Source organism: Prionailurus viverrinus, chromosome X (genome assembly GCF_022837055.1).
Source record: "Prionailurus viverrinus isolate Anna chromosome X, UM_Priviv_1.0, whole genome shotgun sequence".
Lineage (NCBI taxonomy): Eukaryota > Metazoa > Chordata > Mammalia > Carnivora > Felidae > Prionailurus > Prionailurus viverrinus.
Window position 1 is genome coordinate 79,307,589 of NC_062579.1, and position 21,183 is coordinate 79,328,771.

Consider the following 21,183-nt stretch of genomic DNA (forward strand, 5'->3'; position numbering starts at 1 on the left):
AGGAAAATACATTGTAATCCAGGCCTATCTCAAGAAACAAGAAAAATCCCAAATAAAAAATCTAACAGCACACCTAAAGGAACTAGAAGCAGAACAGCAAAGACACCCCAATCCTGGCCGAAGAAGAGAAATAATAAAGATCAGAGCAGAAATAAACAATATATAATCTAAAAAAACCTGGAGAGATCAATGAAACCAAGAGTTGGTTTTTTGAGAAAATTGATAAAACTCTAGCCAGGCTTCTCAAAAAGAAAAGGGAGATGACCCAAATAGATAAAATCATGAATGAAAATGGAATTATTACAACCAATCCCTCAGAAATACAAGCAATTATCAAGGAATGCTATGAAAAATTATATGCCAACCAACGGGACAACCTGGAAGAAATGGACAAATTCCTAAGCACCCACACACTTCCAAAACTCAAACAGGAAGAAATAGAAAGCTTAAACAGACCCATAACCAGAAAAGAAATTGAATCAGTTATCAAAAATCTCCCAAGAAATAAAATCCAGGAGATGGCTTCCCTGGGGAATTCTACCAGACATTTAAAGCAGAGATAATACCTATCCTTCTCAAGCTCTTCCAAAAAAATAGAAAGGGAAGTAAAACTTCCAGACTCATTCTATGAAGCCAGCATTACTTTGATTCCCAAACCAGAGAGAGACCCAGCAAAAAAAAAGAGAACAACAGGCCAATATCCCTGATGAATATGGATGCAAAAATTCTCAGTAGGATACTAGCAAATAGAATTCAACAGCATATAAAAAGAATTATTCACTATGATCAAGTGGGATAAATTCCTGGGCCTCAGAGCTGGTTCAACATTTGCAAATCAATCAATGTGATACATCACATTAATGAAAGAAAAGAAAAGAACCATATGATCCTGTCAATGCAGAAAATGCATTTGACAAAATTCAGCATCCTTTGTTAATAAAAACCCTCAAGAAAGTCGGGATAGAAGGAACATATTAAACATCATAAAAGTCATTTATGAAAAGCCCACAGCTAATAACATCCTCAATGGGGAAAAACTGAGAGTTTTCTCCCTGAGATCAGGAACACGACAGGGATGTCCACTCTCACAACTGTTGTTTAACATAGTGTTTGAAGTTCTAACATCAGTAATTAGACAACAAAAGGAAACCAAAGGCATCAAAATCGGCAAAGATGAAGTCAAGCTTACACTTTTTGCAGATGACATATTACACATGGAAAACCCAATAGACTCCACCAAAAGTCTGCTAGAACTGATTCATGAATTCAGCCATGTCGCAGGATACAAAATCAATGTACAGAAATCAGTTGCATTCTTATACACTAATAATGAAGAAACAGAAAGACAAATAAAGAAACTGATCCCATTCACAATTGCACCAAGAAGCATAAAATACCTAGGAATAAATCTAACCAAAGATGTAAAGGATCTGTATGCTGAAAACTATAGAAAGCTTATGAAGGTAATTGAAGAAGATTTAAAGAAATGGAAAGACATTCCCTGCTCATGGATTGGAAGAATAAATATGGTCAAAATGTCAATACTACCCAAAGCTATCTACACATTCAATGCAATCCCAATCAGAATTGCACCAGCATTCTTCTCAAAGGTAGAAGAAGCAATCCTAAAATTTATATGGAACCACAAAAGGCCCCTAATAACCAAAGTAATTTTGAAGAAGACCAAAGCATGAGGCATCACAATCCCAGACTTTAGCCTCTACTACAAAGCTGTAATCATCAAGACAACATGGTATTGGCACAAAACCAGACACAGAGACCAATGGAATAGAATAGAGACTCCAGAATTGGACCCACAAAAGTATGGCCAACTAATCTTTGACAAAGCAGGAAAGAATATCCAATGGAAAAAAGACAGTCTCTTTAACAAATGGTGCTGGGAGAACTGGACAGCAACATGAAGAAGATTGAAACTAGACCACTTTCTTACACCATTCACAAAAATAAACTCAAAATGGTTGAAAGGCCTGAATGTGAGACAGGAAACTGTCAAAACCCTAGAGGAGAAAGGAGGCAAAAACCTCTCTGACCTCAGGCGTAGCAATTTCTTACTTGACACATCTCCAAAGGCAAGGGAAATAAAAGCAAAAATGAACTATTGGGACTTCATGAGGATAAAAAGCTTCTGCACTGCAAAGGAAACAATCAACAAACTAAAAGACAACGGAGAGAATGGAAAAAGATATTTGCAAATGACATGTTGGACAAAGAGCTAGTGTCCAAAATGTATAAAGAACTCACCAAACTCCACACCTGGAAAATAAATAATCCAGTGAATAAATGGGCAGAAAACATGAATAGACACTTCTCTAAAGAAGACATCCAGATGCCCAACAGGCACATGAAAAGATGCTCAATGTCGCTCCTCCCCAGGGAAATACAAATCAAAGCCACACTCAGATACCACCTCACGCCAGTCAGAGTGGCCAAAATGAACAAATCAGGAGACTATAGATGCTGGAGAGGATGTGGAGAAATGGGAACCCTCTTGCACTGTTGGTGGGAATGCCAACTGGTGCAGCTGCTCTGGAAAACAGTGTGGAGATTCCTCAAAAATTAAAAACAGACCTACCCTATGACCCAGCAATAGCACTGCTAGGAATTTACCCAAGGGACACAGGAGTGCTGATGCATAGGGGCACTTGTACCCCAGTGTTTATAGCAGCACTTTCAACAATAGCCAAATTATGGAAAAGGGCTAAATATCCATCAAACGATGAATGGAAAAAGATGTGGTTTATACATACAGTGGAATACTAAGTGACAATGAGAAATAATTAAATATGGCCTTTTGTAGCAACATGGATGGAACTGGAGAGTGTTATATTAAGTGAAATAAGCCATACAGAGAAAGACAGATACCATATGTTTTCACTCATATGAGGATCCTGAGAAACTTAACAGAAGACCATGGGGGAGGGGAAGGAAAAAAAGTTAGAGAGGGAGGGAGCCAAACCATAAGAGACTCTTAAATACTAAGAACAAACTTAGGGTTGATGGGGGGTGTGAGGGAAGGGAGGGTTGGTGATGCGTATTGAGGAGGGCACCTTTTGGGATGAGCACTGGGTGTTGTACGGAAACCAATTTGACAATAAACTTCATATTAAAATAAATAAATAAATAAATAAATAAACATTTGAAAAAAGAAAATAAATACAATAAATGTTTTGAGTAAAAAAATAAAGTGTTTTATTTCTTCAAAAATAAATAAATAAACATTTTAACAAATAAAAATAAAATAATAATAATGAATTATGAGGATCTGACCTGAATTTTAACTATTCTCCAGAAGGCAGAAGAGGGTGCACTTGTCAGCTCAAATTCCTTGGAACTAACTAACTTGTGGGTAGGGGGAAGGGATTTTGACAAAGAGGAATGCACTGACATGGTACCTTTTTGTGCTTTGGGTAATGAGTCACTCACTGAGTATCTGAATATTTGGTTACTGGAGTGGCCTATTTCACACCCAATACAGTTTGGATAGGGTCCAAACTTCATTCTTGCATAAAGGAAAGCACATCCAAGCCCACACCAATCACATCAGGCCATACCATTTGTTTTGTTTGTTTGCTTATTATTGTAACAAGCACATGCAATTAGCCAACAGCCTATTTCCCAATTACTTCTTTTGGGTCCACAACTTTCCCCAGAAAGAGGATGCTCCTGGTGCTTTTCTCCAAAAGCAATAACAGAAAAGATCTATCAAATTGGATGATAGGGTGAAGGAGCGTTATCTCAGGCTGATCCAGGAATCTGACTTCGGGGACAACTACAGCTTTAGTTCCCTTTTCCCCAATGTGCAGCACAGCCTTTTGGGCAGCCTGTGGAAAAGGGGGGCAACAAACACTGCTGATCCCAAGTAACAGAAAATGTCTTTGGAACAGTTTGGAAGCAAGAAAGGAAAGGGAAAGGCAGAGTTACCCCTTTATCACACTGTTGATGGTACTTGAATATGAAGGCTAATTGGATAAGTATAGTTAATGAATCTGGTGGTTTTAGAGCTAGCTGTCAGGGAGCCACCCCTTTTCCCATGGCTTTCTGCCTCTAGAAATCACTTCTTATGGTTTCCTCTTCCACTGCCACCTCCTCCAGAACTCTATCTCACCAGAATTAATTCTTATCATTAATTTCTTCTATCAGAATAGTTTTAGGACATGAAGGTCAGGAATGAAAGTAACTGTCACAGTGACTTGTTTGGGTGTAATGAGAATGATTCTGGAGTGAATCTGGCATAGGAGGAATCATTCTTCCTCTCTGGTTTTAAGAATCATCATTAATAAAATGAGATAATTGAATTAACTGACTTTCAATGGCCTTTCCAGCTGATACCTTCAAGGGACTCCACTCTACCAACTTACATTGGAAAGTTGCAGACCACTGTCCCCTGTGAGTCCAAGAAAATTGGCATTATCAGCAAAGGCATCCTGGATGCCCATATTCAGAAGGATGGCTCCAAGGTCATATGTGGCAGAAATGGAAAACTTTGGAACAAGTCAATCCACCTTTGGGGGAAGGGAGAGGTAACACATGGCTATCAGCACACCAAGCTCCTCATTCCCTTCCTATGTCTGACACCATTGTATTATATTAGGATATGCTCCTCCCCTAGGTATTGTCAACTGTTGTTATTCAGGTCAATACATGGTTTCAAAATCTTAGAAGTTATCCTGGAATAAATGAGCTCTGGTTCAGCCAATGTTGGACTATAGCACTGGAAGTAGGAAGATGTGACTCATTTATAATCAAAAAGAAACATCTCTGGGGTGTTGGACAACTTTGGGGAGCCAGTGGCATAAATGTCAATTGGTAGCACCTGGAAATTTTTATGGTTTTCCCTTTAGCACTCCCAACCCAGTCTGGCTTCCCACCTACTTCTTTGTTTTAATTTTTTTATGTTTATTTATTTTTGATACAGAGACAGAGCATGAGCAGGGAAGGGGCAGAGAAAGAGGGAGACACAGAATCGAAAGCAGGCTCCAGGCTCTGAGCTGTTAGTACAGAGCCCGATGCGGGGCTCAAACTCATGAGCTGTGAGATCATGACCCGAGTTGAAGTCGAACATTTAACCAACTGAGCCACCCAGGTGCCTCCCCCCACCTACTTCTTAATGTCAAAATCCTACCCACCCTCTAAGCTCTAGCTGGTTTCTGGGAAGACGTCAATTTACTAGCTAACTGGCTTTGGAGAGTTTATTTTCTCTTTCTAGTCCTGACCCCTCATTTGAAAATTCCTATGATATTATCTCCTTTGCAGGTTTGTTGATGTGCTTAAATGAAATGAAGTATGTAAGTGCTTGGTAAAAGGACTGACAGAGTATGATCTAGGTATATTTTTGTAGTCATCACACAGCTGTTAAGTGGTTCAGGGTAAGTCTTCTACCTCTGGGTTTCTGTTGAATTCTGTTTCACCTGTAAGATTATGCCCACCCTCTACTTCTCACATCATCTAAGATGTTTACCCCTTCTGCAGTAAGTGGTTCCACTTCTTCAGTGTTTCAGATGACATGGCCCCTTCTACCCACTCCATCTGACCCTCCTTGGGAAGGACAAAGAGTTCCAGAGCATTCTTGCTGTAGTCCATTTGAAGAACTGTGCAGTTCAGCTCTGTATCCACCAGGTGATAGTATTGTTCCATCTGGTGCATCATGGGCACTTGCACTATTGTGTTCTTGTCCACTGAGAAGCTGGAGCCCTCTTCTGTCTTGGATGGATCAAAAGGATTTCCCACAGGGCTTAAAATACAGAAAGAAAAGAGTTCTTTTTATAAACCAGTACTAATGCCAATGTGGTTTTTTACATCAGTCATCTTATCTGGTACTTAAGACCACCACATAGGTAAGTACCTATTGTCAACCAGTTTTACAAGTGATTAACTGAGGACCAGGGAGAGAAAGTGACTTTACATGGTCTCCCAGCTAGCCCATGGCAGAGCCAGGAGTCACACCCAGGGATGTTGGACTCCATGCTCAACAGCTGTTCAACCTGTGTTCAAAAACACTATACTTACACTAAACCCATCAGAGCCACAGTTTCTTCTTCTGTAAAAAGGTATAAGCACATCCAACACACAGGGTGAAATGAGACAACAGATCTGTTCTGCCATTTTATCTGTCTATAAGTGTGTGGTTTGTGGCCAAGAATTGTTCACTCCTCCACCAAAAGTGGCTGACATGTGCTGTAGAACCAGGAGAAATCATTTGGGCACAGACCTTCAGAAAAGAGTCACATGTTTCTTATTGTTACAAGCACGAGCTTTAGAATCAGACAAACCTGGGTGGGAGTACCAGCTCTGAAACTCATTAACTGTGAACTTAGGCCCTTTTAATGATTAGATGAGACAGTGTGTGCAAACCATACATGTAGCATGGTGCTTGGCACATAGTGGGTACATTTTACATGACAGAAATATTTATGTAACATGCCCAAGAATGCACAGAAAGTGAGAGTCGCAGTAGGGTTTAAACCCAAGTCTATTTACCTTCTAAGTACAAGTTTGTCCAACCTCACCAGATCTTTTGGAAACCATGATTTTCTAGCTAGAGGTGAGCACGATGTTCATACCATTGTCACTCACCTCTCTGAAACTACCCTTTCCCTAGAAATTTCCTGAGTTCATCCACAGAGCTATGTGTCCCTCCTGGAAGATCCAAAACTACACATAGCCATATCCAGTGGAGCAGGTCACTGTGATATGAGGCACACCTACTGATGCTAGTGGGAAGAGACCATGAGCTCTCCAGAGTGCCCACCAGATTATTGGAACACTGACCTACAAATGCATACCTTAGAGACTTACCTTTAAAGTGAATATAGTTCACCAGGACCATGATGGTGTTTGGTTTGAGGTCTTCAATGAGGCCTACAACTTTCCCTTTGGTTTGCTTCCCCACATGACTGTTGATCTCCTGGGCTGCAGAAACATTGGAGAAGAGGGTAGAAAAGACCTCAGTCTCATAGAGGCTCTTGACATCATCCAAAAACTGTGCCAGTGGCTTCAGCTGCTTCCCGATGAATTTCCCACTTGTAATTCTAATTCCTTCTTTGGAAAATTCAATGAACAGATCAGATGACAGAAGCCCTTCTGGTCTCTGCCATTGGGATGTCTGTGAGGTTAAACCCCAAGCTGTCGATGATTTGAGTTTGGGTGTTGTGGCAGGCCCCAAGGCAGAGCATGGCCAAAGCTGCAGAAATGCTCACAGGGGAAAAGAAGGTGTTCTGATCTGGGGTCTCCACAGTGAACCTCAGGTACAGGTTAAATGCAAAGTCAGCATTGATGGATGACATCTTATAAAAAGTGGCATTTTGTTGGGAGGTATTGCAGGTGGTTAATTTGCCTTCAGATCTGTTAGGGGGTGCACAGTGAAGCCCAAGTACCAAGAGCACCAGATAGAGGAACAGTGGCATTTTGGAAGGAAGGTAATCTATAAGAGATGAGGTGAGAGAACCATTGGGGGATCTTAGCTGGATGAAAACTTTGATCCAGAAACATAATTGCCCATTATAATTAGTAAAACAATAGAAAATATTTAATGGTGTGCTCACCAGGGACTGTGTGGAGGCCTATCTCTTCTGAAAAACTGAAGACCCATCTAATAGGGACAAGGAGGAGAAAAAGTGGCTTTCTGGAGCCATAAATGGCATGGGCTGTCTTTCAAATGTAATAGCAACATATGAAAACTCTGTGAGTAAATTACATTTATGAAAATTAAATTATTTTTTTATTTCTTCCAGAGGCAGCCTTTTACAGAGGGAGGCATCTTGATAAAACTAGCAATGCCTCTCTGTTATTTTTTGTACATTAGAATTTTGGATAATTTGGTATTTTTCTTAAGATAAAATCTTTAATAAATGAGAGAACATCTGTACTTTCCTTTGGATAACAGGCAAAGGAGAATAATTTTCACAAGATATATTTAGTTGAGGTGGAAGGTTTATGGAGCCATGTACAAGGTCATGAGCTGAAATTAAAGCATTCATGCAATGCACAGAAGCCACAGAACTATTTTCAAACAACAGAAAGATGAAAGTATAACTTTTTGCATTGTTTAAAATTTTTAAAAATGTTTACTTATTTTTGACAGAGAGACAGAGAGACAGAGCATGAGCAGGGGAGGGGCAGAGAGTGAGGGAGACAGAATCCAAAGCAGGTTCCAGGCTCTGAGCTGTCAGCACAGAGCCGGACGTGGGGCTTGAACTCACAGACCACGAGATCATGACTTGAGCTGAAGTCGGATGCTCAACCGACTGAGCCATCTAAGCACCCCTAGCTTCTTGCATTTTAGATCTCTCTCACCATCAGTATTATCTAAAGAGTCATTTCTAAATTACAAGGCATCTCAACATTATTATTCTTATAGTCATTCATGGTTTTTTTATTATTAGAAAAGAAGCCAGAAAATATGATGTAATATTCTCTGAGCCTTGAAGGGTACAAGGCTGTGGAGTAAGAGATTTGGCTGTGGAATCCAGTAACCATGGACATAAGTGATCAGAAGGAAAAGATCAGGAGTCATTACTCAGTCCTCTATTCTCTTCCTGAGTGATCTCATCCACTCCTAGGAATTCACCTGTCACCACACAAAACTATATACTGTAGTACAGATGACTATTCTGTGTTACCAGACAATTGTCCAACTGCCTAGTGGATATAGCCACTAGAATGTTCCACACATATCTCAGTTTCAATTTGGAAATCTCAAAGTTTCCAAAGGTAAACACATCATATCCCTAGCTCTCAAACCTGCTCCTTCATCTTCATTCTACAGCACTATCTACTGAGACTCCCATGCCAGAAACCCAGGAGTCATCCTAGGACCTTCCTTCATTATCTTTCCCTATATCTATTGAGTAGTAATTCCCTATGAGTACTACATTCTAAATGTGTCTGAAAATAGCTCCTTTCTCCTGCCACTGTCTCAGTTCATGGCCTGAACTACTTGACAAGCTCCTAGCAGGTCACACTATCTCCAGTTTCTTCCACCCCAACCCCCTGCCCAACACCTCTATCCAATCTCTCCATGTCACCAGATTCTTCTTTCTGTAAAAGTTGCAGAAGGTGGTAGGAGGTCAATTATCAGATGATCACACTTAGACCTTGGTCTCTTGAGCTAGGAATTTGGAGCTCAAAGTGATCTGGGAGTCTGACTAGCAGATAGAGATGTCCAAAGTTCCCAAAGAGAGAGAAAAAAAAATACTTACAGTACATGTCCAAGAAGCTACTTGCATCCCTCAGAAATCAAAATCTTTCCATCTTTATAACATGCCCTGCATTGCAAAAGTAGATCACTCTTAGTTACTCATTAACCCCAGCGTTAACTCTGAGATGATATTTTCAAAGCTGATGCACAAAATCAAGGCCAAAAGGAACAAAGTAAAAAATGATAAAGGTAGAACTTTGAATGATTGCTTTACCTGCCAAATCCTTCATCTATAACAAAAGAAAAGGATAATTGTCATAGCTGATAGATCTAGTTTCATGTTAGAAAATGTGTCTTTTCAGCAGCCAGGATGAAGACCATGAATAAAAATGCCAAGAGGCAGAAGAATAAAGACTGTGTATGCATCAGGGCCAAACAGTGCTGGGATTTGCAACCTTTTGAAGGAAAGGTACATACAGGCAGAGTCTGGATGAGCCTCTCTAACAGTTGCTATAGAAATTATTTCTGCTTATGAAGGGGAAAAAAAGAATTGCAGAGAGGGAGGGAGGCAAACCATAAGAGACTTAAATACTGAGAACAAACAGGGTTGATGTGTGGGGGAGAGGGAAAAGTGGGTTATGGGCATTGAGGAGGACACTTGTTGGAATGAACACTGGGTTTTGTATGGAAACCAATTTGACAATAAATTATATTAAAAAAATAAACTCACCTTGCAAAAAAAAGAAATTATTTATGCATTGGCCTGGAGAAGATGATGTAAAAAGTACTTTCCAACTCTAGACTTCTGATGCTACACACATCTATGTCCGTTCAGGTGAAACCGGTTTTATCCTCTGGTCACTAAAATCCTCTGTGCCATATCCTGGGTCACAGGACTAGAACAGGATGCAGAAGGAGCCAAGGAGAGTGGAATCAAATATTTCACTCTCCAGTATTAACTGTGAACTGACCTGTGTGTTACAAAGAAGCCGTGGAAGCAAAAACCACTTGAACTCGGTAAGGAGACCTGAATTCCCCCTTGCCTATGCGAGTTTCTAGGTCTAGTACTAGTAGTAGTAGTAGCAGCAGCAGAAGTGACAACAGTAATTCCTGCTTAAAGAGTATTTACCATATGCAGGGCATGATGTGAAGCATCTAACTCCAGACACTATTTCAGGACTACATTAAGGATGTGCACATGTTAAGTGAGGGTTGGGGGTTAAGGGAACAGAGGTTAGTTTGAGATAAGCCTAGATCACAGTCTGTGGGGGAACATGGAAGCCACGTTAAACAGTACAGACTTTACATTGAAGGCATTAAAAAACCACTGGAGGATTTTGAAAAGGCAGTGATTAGATAGAGGATTATTATGCTGTAACATTGTTTCTTATCAAAAATAGACAGAGCTCCTACTATGTGAAAAGTACCACACTCAGCACTGAGGTTTCAGAGTTAAATGCTAAATACCAGCCCTGAACTCAAGGGATCTTTTTAACTACCCATATGAACAGAAAAAGGCACACCTCACATATGGGATGGTCATAGGTCCATGTGTTCCACAGCAAGGCAGTGAAAAGCTCAGATCTCCTGACACTGAGTTCAGTCCATGATCACTTCTGGTATAAACACATTATGCTCTCTCAACTATAGTCAGTCACTACGGAAGAAAAAAGAAAAGACTATTCAGAAAGAAAACTTTCTAAACCTGTGCCTTCTGGTGGCATATTCAGACAATGGCACAGCTTGTTTTCTGATGTATTTGAATCAGCTGAGCCTTGCTAGTAGATAATAACTGCAGGATCTGTCTCTGACATATAATAAGGGCATCCCTCCCCTTGCAGACTCACCTGTTTTGTGCTCTGGAGTCCTGTGCTTCTATCAAGTCTTTGCTATGTAGTAAATGTAATTTGGGGCAAGTTTCTTAATATCCCAGAACCTTGGTTTCAACACCTTTATAGTGAAATGATAACAATCCCTACATCATGTTGTTATCAGTAGTGTCAAGTGAAATGTAGAGGTGGTGTCTGGAAGCTCCTATATAGTGCCTGGCATATAACCAGGATTCAACAACTGTTAGTTCTCTTTCCTTTCTTCTACAATCTTGATTCTCTTCCCCCACCCAAAGTCTCCACAGTCCCTGTACTCTACCTCCCCCCCCCATTCATAACTGCTGTTCAGTTATGCTTTCTGGAAATACACCCTCCCTAAGATGAAATTGATTGATTGATTGACAGCTGATATGTAAGGTCTTTTTGAAACATATTTAAAACAACAACTTAAGTCTTGTGTAAAGCTGCTGCAGTTGGCACATCGAATATAGAATCTCTAGGAAGTGTAACCATATCAAATTTATTCATATCTAAAATGAAGTATATCTCTCTTTGGATGAAAACCACCATAATCCATTTTCACTCAAATTGCTTAGAATTTTGTTTTAGAAATTCCATAGTTCAAAATTCCACAGTTTCATAGTTCTTTTAAGGTGTATACATTTTTCTCCTACTTTTGAGTTAATATTTGATCCTATACCCCAGTTTGTGGGTAATTTGTGGTATCTTTCTCTAGTTATAGGTTTGGAGACATTTATGAGTATGGAGTGGTGGCGCTAGGAAAATTGGCTTATTCTTGCAATTTAAATTTCACAGGCAAGGAAAGTATTGTGTATTTAAGAAAAAGGGAGCCTCATTAAACGAGGAGAGGGACTTTTACTATAGTCAAGGGGAGCATTTTGGGCTTGAGGTATTCTTTAATTCTCTCAATTTTCCTGTTCTTAAGTTCTTATTCTTTTTAATTCAATGACTAACTGACAAATATGACCTGTCAATGATGGGAACTAAATTATTTCTGTAATTTGGTAATTTACAAGATAAAGTGCTAATTTAGTCTTCTAACTGCATTAGATAAGAAATGCTGGATTGACAGAGGAGGAGAATCCTAAGTTACCTTATCCTATGGACACACCAAGATAACTGCCACATCAGTGCAAGTCAGAAAACGACATAAAGGCTGTCAGAAAAGACTTTCCACAGTTAATCTTAAAAAGGAGGCTACATGAAAAGAGTGGAAGAGGATGAGACATGGTCAGCAACAAAACCCCAGTTGAGATCAACCACAAATGGGATGGACACTACAAGCAAGGAGAAGTGAGAGGATCAGACCTCATACCAGGCACCCCAGGGATGGGGACCTGCACTGGTAAGACAAGTCTCCATGCTATTTGGCTTTGAAAACCAGTAGGGCTTAACTTTGTGAATTTTTACAATCAGCAAGGCTTAGCTCCAGGAGAACCATAGGGCAATAGAAAACTGAATCCCTGCTCTTAAAGAGCCAGTATAACAAATAAACCACCAGGATACAATATAGGCACAGAAGTCTGAAAAGTGTCTGCATACAAGAAGGAGATTAAATTACTTATCTCAGAACTTGAACTTAAAGGGCAGGGATCATTAAGAGACTTCTCCAGGAACAAAACAGCTGACCTATGCCATTTCTCACCCACCCCCCTACTCTGCACCATGCTTAAATACCCAGACACTTGCAGGAGCCAGCCCAAACACTCTCCACCTATTTTCTTAACACAGCACGCCCTGTCCCCACATTCTCCTGCAGATCTACTTCCAACCATCCAGCCCCACTTGGCAGATATGCGTCCAAAGCAACTTCTCCCACAGCACACTTTTGAAGAAGCACCAGCAGGGAGTGCCACCACTCTTGCCCTGGGGAGAAGGGAAGATAACTACATCCACCAGTGCAACTGCAGCTCCAGCAGCCAAACTGTATAACTGGCAGTGCAGAGAGAGTGCCCTGCTGATCAGTGCAACTGCAACCCCAGCAGATGGTCTGGGGGCAGGAATCTGATCTGAATGCCAGCCCCACCCACCAACAAAAATTCTCAGACACAGCACAAAGACAGAGTCCTGAAGTTTAGTGCATCTCCAGCCCCAGCAGATGGGCTGAGGAAGCATGTGATCTAACTGCTGACCCTGCCCTACTACAAGCCCACAACAACCCCAGACTGACCATTTACCAGCACAGAAACCAAACTCTGCCCAGTGTGCCCACAACAGCCAAAGAGGGGCATTGTAGCTGACTGGACTGAAAGCAAATGCAGCTCAGTCACAACAATCGGGTGCACACAACACACAGAGAAAACACGCCTGAAGTATCTGCTTCTGGTAAGCAGAGGACATTGGGCTACAAGGTACCACAGGACCTGCTCTTCATAAGGGAACTACTTTCAAGATCAGGAGATATAACTGAATTTCCTTATATATGGAAACAAATATAGAGAGTTAGAAAAAGTGAGAAAAAAGAGAAATACTCCATAAATAAAAGAACAGAACAAAAACACAGCAAGAGACCTAAGTGAAATGGAAATAAGTAATATGCCTGATAGAGAATTTAAAGTAATGATCATAAAGACAGTCAGTAGACTTGAGAAAATAGTGGAGAGCATCAGTGAGATTCTTAACAATGAGTTAAAAAAGAATCAATCATATATAAAGGACACAATAAGTGAAATTAAAAATATACTACATAAAATAAATATTAGACTAGAGGAAGCAGAGGAATGGAGAAGCAATCTGGGGGCGGGGACAGTAATAGAAAGCAATCAAGCTTATCAGGTGAGAGAAAAAAATAAAAATACAAAATGAAAATAGACTTAGGGAACTCAGTGACACCATCAAGCATAGTCACATTGGCATTACAAGGATCCCAGGAGAAGAGAGAGAAAAAGAGGCAGAAGATTTATTTGAAGAAATAATAAATGAAAGTGTTCCAAATCTGCAAAAGGAAAGAGATATCCAGATCCAGGAGACATAGATAGCTTCCAGAAAAATAACCAAAGGAGACCCACACCAAGACACCTAGTAATTAAAATGACAAAAAGCAGTGGTATCGAATTTTCAAAGTAGCAAGAAAACTGAAAACAGTTACATACAAGGGAAGCCCAAAAAAAGCTATCAGCAGATTTTTCAGCAGAAAGTTTGCAGACCAGAAGGCAGTGGCATGATATATTCAAAGCGCTGAAAGGAAAAAAAACCTGCAGCCAAGAATACTCTATCCAGAAAGCTACCATTCAGAATAGAAGGAGAGATAGATTTTCTCAGACTAACAGAAGTTAAAAGAATTCATGACCACTAAACAAGCCCTACAAGAAATGCTAAAGGGGACTCTTTGAGTGGAGAGAAAACATCATAAGTAGGAGTGAGAAAAGTAGGAATCAAACAAGCATTCAAAAATAAGTATATCTAAAAACTCAATCAAAAATCTCACAAAATAAAAGGATATAAAGTGTGACACCATATACCTAAAATGCTGTAATGGGGGAGTAAAGAATGAGTTTAAACTTAAGCAACCATCAACTTAATATAGATTACTATATGTAGAGATGTATATGCAAAGTGAATGGTAACCAATTTTCAAAAACCAGTATTAGATATGTAAAAAATAAAGAGAAAGAAATCGAAGTATATCACTAAATAAAGCAAACTAATTGTGAGAGAAGAGAGCAGGAGAAGAAAGGAATAGAAGAGACCTACAAAAACTACCATAAAACAAGTAACAAAATGGAAATGAATACATACTTATCAATTTCTCTGAATGTAAATGGACTAAATGTTTCAATCAAAAGAGATAGGGTGATGGGATGGACAGAAAGGCAAGACCCATCTATATGTTGCCTACAAGAGACTCATTTTAGACCTAAAGACACATTCATATAGAAAGTGAGGGATGGAGAAGCATTTGTTATGCAAATCTTTGTGAAAAGAAAGCTTGGGTAGAAATACTTATATTAGACACAATAGACATTAAAACAAAGACTGTAACATGAAACCACGAAGGACACTATATAAAAAAAACAATCCAATAAGAAGATATAACAATTGTGAATACTGAAGCACCCAAAATGGAAGCACCCACATGCACAAAGCAGTTAATAACAAACATAAAGGAACTAATTGATAGTAATATAATAATATTAGGGGACTTTAACATCACATTTATATCAACAGACAAATCATCCAAACAGAAAATCAACAAGGAAACAGTGGATTTGAATGACACATTGGACCAGATGGATCCAACAGATATATTCAGAACATTCCATCCTAAACCACAGAATGGATCCAAAGATATATTCAGAACATTCCATCCAAAAACAACAGAATACACATTCTTTTCAAGTACACAAGGAATATTCTCCAGAAAAGATCACATAGTACACCACAGATCAAGTTTTAATAAATTATCAAATATAGAAATCATACCATGCATCTTTTTCTGACCATAACACATACCTCATGAAACTAGAAATCAACCACAAGAAAAAATCTGGAAAGAGCACAACTACATGGAGGTTAAATAACATACTACTCAACAATAAATGAGTCAACCAAGAAATCAAAGAAGAAATAAAAACTACATGGAGACAAATGAAAGCACAATGGTCCAAAATCTTTTAGGATGCAGAAAAAATTTTCTACAAGAGAAGTTTATAAAAATACAGGCTTACCTCAAGAAGCAAAAACAATTTCAAATAAAGAACCTAACCTTTTACCTTTAGAAGCTAGAAAAGGAAGAACAAACAAAACCTAAAGCCAAAATAAAAAAAGGGAAATAATAAATATTACAGCAAAAATACCCCAAAAAACAAACTAAAAAAAAACAATATAACACATTAATGAAACTAGGAGATTGTCTTTAAAAAGATCAACAAAACTGACAAACCTCTAGCCACACTTAAAAAAATAAAAATAAAAAACCTGAGAGGACTCAAACAAAATCACAAATGAAAGAAGAGAAATAACTAACACCACAGAAATACACAAAAAAGTAAGATTATGAAAAATTATACACCAACAAATTGGACAACCTAGAAGAAGTGGGTTAATTCCTAGAAGCATATACCTACCAAAATTGAATAAGGAAAAAATAAAAATGTGAACAGACTATAAACATCACACTTACATCAATGGACAGATCATCTAAACAGAAAATAAACAATGAAACAATGGGTTTGAATGATACACTGGTCCAGATGAACTTAATGGATATATTCAGAAATTGAATTAATAATCAAATAACTCCCAACAACAACAAAAAAAGTCCAGGATCAGATGACTGCACAGGTGATTTCTACAAAAGGTTTAAAACGGAGTTAATACTTATTCTTCTCAAACTATTCCAAAAAATTATTCTATGAGGCCAGCATTACCCTGATACCAAAACCACATAAAAACACTACAAAAAAAATAGATCTAGAAGCCAATAAATCTGATGAATATAGATTCAAAAATCCTCAACGGAATATTGACAAATTGCATCCAATAATATGTTTAAAATATCATTAACCACAATCAAGTGGGACTTATTTCCAGGACACAAGAGTGGTTAAATATTTGCCAATCAATACATCACAGCAACAAGAGAAAGAATAAAAATCATAAGATTATTTCAATAGATTTGCAAAATAAAATTGACAAATTACATCTATCCGTGATTTAAAACAAAACAAAACAAAACTCTTAATAAAGTAGGTTTAGAGTGCACATACCTCAAAATAATAAAGACCATATATGAAAAATGCACAGCTAATATCAAATTCAATGGTGAAAAACTGAGGTTTTCCCCCTAAGGTCAGAAAAAATACAAGGATGTTCACTCACACAACTTTTATTCAACATAGTACTGGAAGTCCTACACACAACAATTAGACAACAAAAAGAAATAAAAGACATCCCAATTGGTAATGAAGTAAAACTTTCACTATTTACAGATGACGCGATACTATATACGGCACATTCTGAAGACACCATCAAAATACTACTATAACTGATAAATGAATTCAGTATGGTTGCAGGATAAAAAAAAAACAATATACAGAAATCTGTTGAATTTCTATTCACTAATAATGAAGCAGCAGAAGGAGAAATTAAGAAAACAATCCGATTTCCATTTATAGCAAAAACAATAAAATACCTAGGAATAAACTTAACCAAGGAGTTGAAAGACCTGTACTCTGAAAATTATAAAACACTGATGAAAGAATTGAAGATGGAAAGATATTCCATGCTCATGGATGAGAATAACCAATATTGCTAAAAAGTCCATACTATATAAAGCAAATAAAGATTTAATGCAATTCCTATCAAAATTCCAACAGCATTTTTCACAGAAGTAGAAAAAAACAATCCTAAAATTTGTACAGAACCACAAAGGAACGTAAATAGCCAAAGCAATCAGGAGAAAGAAAAACAAAACTGAAGGTATCACAATTCTGGATTTCAAGTTATATTACTAAGCTTTAGTAATCAAAACACTATGGTACTGGAACAAAAATAGACACAAAGATTGAAAGAACAGAATAGAGAGCCCAAAAATAAACACACAATTATACGGTGAATTAATCTTCAACAAAGGAAGTATGAATATACAATGGAAAAAAACTAGTATCTTCAACAAATGGTGTTGGGTAAACTGGACATCTACATGCAAAAGAATGAAAGTAGACCACTTTCTTAAACCATACACAAAAATAAACCCCGACTGGATTAGGGACCTAAATGTGAGACCTGAAACAATAAAAATCCTAACAGAGAGCAATGGCAGTAATTTCTCTGACATTGGCCATAGCAACATTTGTCTAGATATGTTTCCTGAGGGAAAGAAAACAAAAGCAAAAATAAACTGTTGAGTCTAAATCAAAATAAAATGCTTCTGCACAGCAAGGGAAAAAATCAACAATATTAAAAGAAAACCTACTAAATGGGAGAAGATATTAGCAAATGACATATCCAATAAGGTGTTAATATACAAAATATATTAATAACTCGTACAATTCAACAGACACAAAAAAACAAATAATCCAATGAAAAATGGGCAGAAGACATGAACAGATATTTTTCCAAAGAAGACATCCAGGTGGTCAACAGACACATAAAAAGATGCTCAGTATCACTCAGCAATTGCACTACTAGGTATTTATCCAAGGGATACAAGTGTGCTGTTCCAAAGGGGCACATGTACCCCAATGTTTATAGCAGCATTATTGACAATAGCCGAAGTATAGAAAGAGCCCAAATTTCCATCAACAGATGAATGGATATATATATATATATATATATATATATATATATACACACATTTGAGTATTACTCAGCAATCAAACAGAATGAAATCTTGCCATTTGCAACAATGTGGATGGAACTAGAGGGTATTATGCTAAGCAAAATTAGAGAAAGACAAATATACAATTTCACTCATATGTGGAATTACAGATACAAAACAGGTGAACATAAAGAAAGGGAAGAAAAATAATGTAAAAACGAGAAGGGGTACAAAACATAAGAGATTCTTAAATATAGAGAACAAACTGAGGGTTGCTGGAGAGGTTGTGGGTAGGGGGTTGGGCAAAATAGATAAGGGGCATTAGGGAAGACACTTGTTGGGATGAGCGCTGGATGCTATACATAGGGAATGAATCACTGGAATCTACTCCTGAAATCATTATTGCACTATATGCTAACTAACTTGGATGTAAATTTTAAAATAAGAAAAAAAATTAAAAATATATCATTCATCATAAGGGAAAGGCTAATCAAAACCACAATGAGGGGTGCCTGGCTGCTCAGTCAGTTAAGCATCCGCATTTGACTCAGGTCATCATCTCACAGTTCATGAGTTCAAGCTCTGCATTGGGCCCGGTACTGACAGCTTGGAGCCTGGAGCCTGCTTTGGATTCTATGTCTACCTCTCTCTCTCTTCCCCTCCCCCGCTCATGCTCTGTCACTCTGTCTCTCAAAAATAAATAAATGTTAACAAATTTTAAAAAGAAAATACAATGAGATATCACTGCACACATTTTAGAATGGCTAAAATAAAAAACACAAGAACAAGTGTTGGTGAAGATGTGGTGAACACAGCATTCTTGCACTGTTGGTGGGAATGTAAATTGGTGCAGCCACTGAGGAAAACACTATGGAGGATCTTCAAAAAATTAAAAATAGGACAGAGGAGAGGAAGATAGCAGTGGGGTAGGAGGACCCTAGGCTCATCTCGTCCTACAAACACAGTGAGTTAACTATCAAATCATTCTAAACTCCAGAAATTGGCCTGAAAACGGACAAAACAAACTCCACAACTAAAAGGAGAGAATAGTCCTCATCAAATAAATTAGGAAATGTGGAGATGTGGTTAATGGGAGAAACAGATGCTGGGTGCTTTAGAGGGGAAGGAGCTATGGTCATAGAGAATGGTGAGAGAGAGAGGTGCACACAGGGAAACACAAAAGAATGTTTCCCAAAAGCCATTGGCTTGGAAAATGAGAGGGAATGAATTTTGTGAGTTCCTGCAACCAGTGGGGCTTAAAGCCTAGAGTTTTAAAGTGGGGCTTGATAGGGATAGGGCCCAGAGGGCCCTGCACTGTTCCTGGAAAGAATGCAGACAAAAAACCTGGAGGAAGACTGTGGAAACAGAAATTTGAAGAACACCTTGGGCACACAGTAGGTATATTATTGGCTCTTTTCAGAGCACATCTCTGAGAGGCAGTGTTCATGCAGACAACTCTCTGGGAAAAAAGGAGCTGGCTGGTGCCATTTCTCTCCCCTGCCCCTCAGCATAAACACAAAGCCACCAGCAAGAAGCAGTACAGAGCTGACAGTGACTGCCTAACTTGCTTACACCAAGTGCCCCCCTCTGCATTCTGGTGGTACTGCCCTTCCAAGGCAAGCTTTCCTCAGTCCCAGTATGGTGGGCACCTCCCCAGACAACTAGAGGATGTGCCACCCCCTAACCAGCCACATCTCCTAACCAGCAAGTTCTGCAGGGCAAGTTATGGTAGAAGTGGTGCCAAGTCTGATTTCACAAGTAGACCAGACCACAACTACTTAAAACTCACCACATTCAGACCTGGGACCAAACACTGCCCACAGCAAGCAGGGGAAACCTCTGTAGATGACTGGCCTGAAGATAGAGAAGCCAAAACACAACATCAGAGAGCAAACAGCACACACTGGAGATGCACCCTAAAGCACTAAGCCCTGGGCACTCTATCACCTCTTCTTCATAAAAATATTACTTTCAGAAGCAGGAAATATAACTGGCTTTTCTAACACAGAAAGCAGATATGTGGATAAAATGCAAAGATGGAGGAATTTATCACAAATGAAAGAACAAGATAAGGCCATGAGCAGAGATCTAAGTGAAACAGATCTAAGTAACATGCCTTATGGAGAATTTAAAGCAACAATCCTAAGGATACTCATTGGCTTAAGAAAAAACTAGAAGAAGAGGGTGGGTGATGGGTATTGAGGAGGGCACCTTTTGGGATGAGCACTGGGTGTTGTATGGAAACCAATTTGTCAATAAATTTCATTTAAAAAAAGAAAAAAAAAGAAAAAAACTAGAAGACATCAGTGAAACACATACTGCAGAGATAAAAGAGTTAAAGAAGAATCTATCAGAGATGAATAATGCAAGAAATGAGATTGGAAACAGGGTTTATGCAATGAAGAGCAGTTTGGAAGAAGCAGAAGAATGAATTAGTCACCTACAAGACAAAATAATGGAAAATAAGAAAGCTGAACAAAAAAGAGGAAGAAAAACTAGGCAATGCAAGAATACACTTAGGAAATTCAGTGACTCCATTAAACATAATAACATTGGTATTATAGGAGCCTCAAAAGAAAAAGAGGGAGTATAGGGGACAGAAAATATTTGAAGAAATAATAGCTGAAAATTTCTTTAATCTGGAAAAAGAAATAGACATCCAATTCCAGGAGGCACCTAAAACTCCCATCAAAATAAAAAAAAAAGCAGGCCAACACTAAGATATGTTGGAATTAGTGCTCGCTTTGGCAGCACATATACTAAAAATGAAACTAAATGTGTAAAATATAGTGACAAAGAAAAATCTTAAAAGCAGCAAGAATAAAGAAGTACTTAACTCACAAGGGAAGACCCACAAGGCTAGCTGGAGACTTCTCAACAGAACCTTGGCAAGGCAAAAGGGAGTGGCATGATAT

General features: G+C 38.5%; 1 protein-coding gene across 1 annotated transcript; it reads right to left on the minus strand.

Annotated features, from left to right (window-relative positions):
* Positions 1–3,629: 3,629 nt before the first annotated feature.
* Positions 3,630–7,424, minus strand: SERPINA7 (serpin family A member 7). The gene is given in 7 exon segments (XM_047843277.1): positions 3,630–3,842; positions 4,380–4,523; positions 5,144–5,150; positions 5,480–5,752; positions 6,813–7,035; positions 7,038–7,106; positions 7,109–7,424. Coding segments are annotated over 7 exon segments (1,245 nt in total).
* Positions 7,425–21,183: the final 13,759 nt, after the last annotated feature.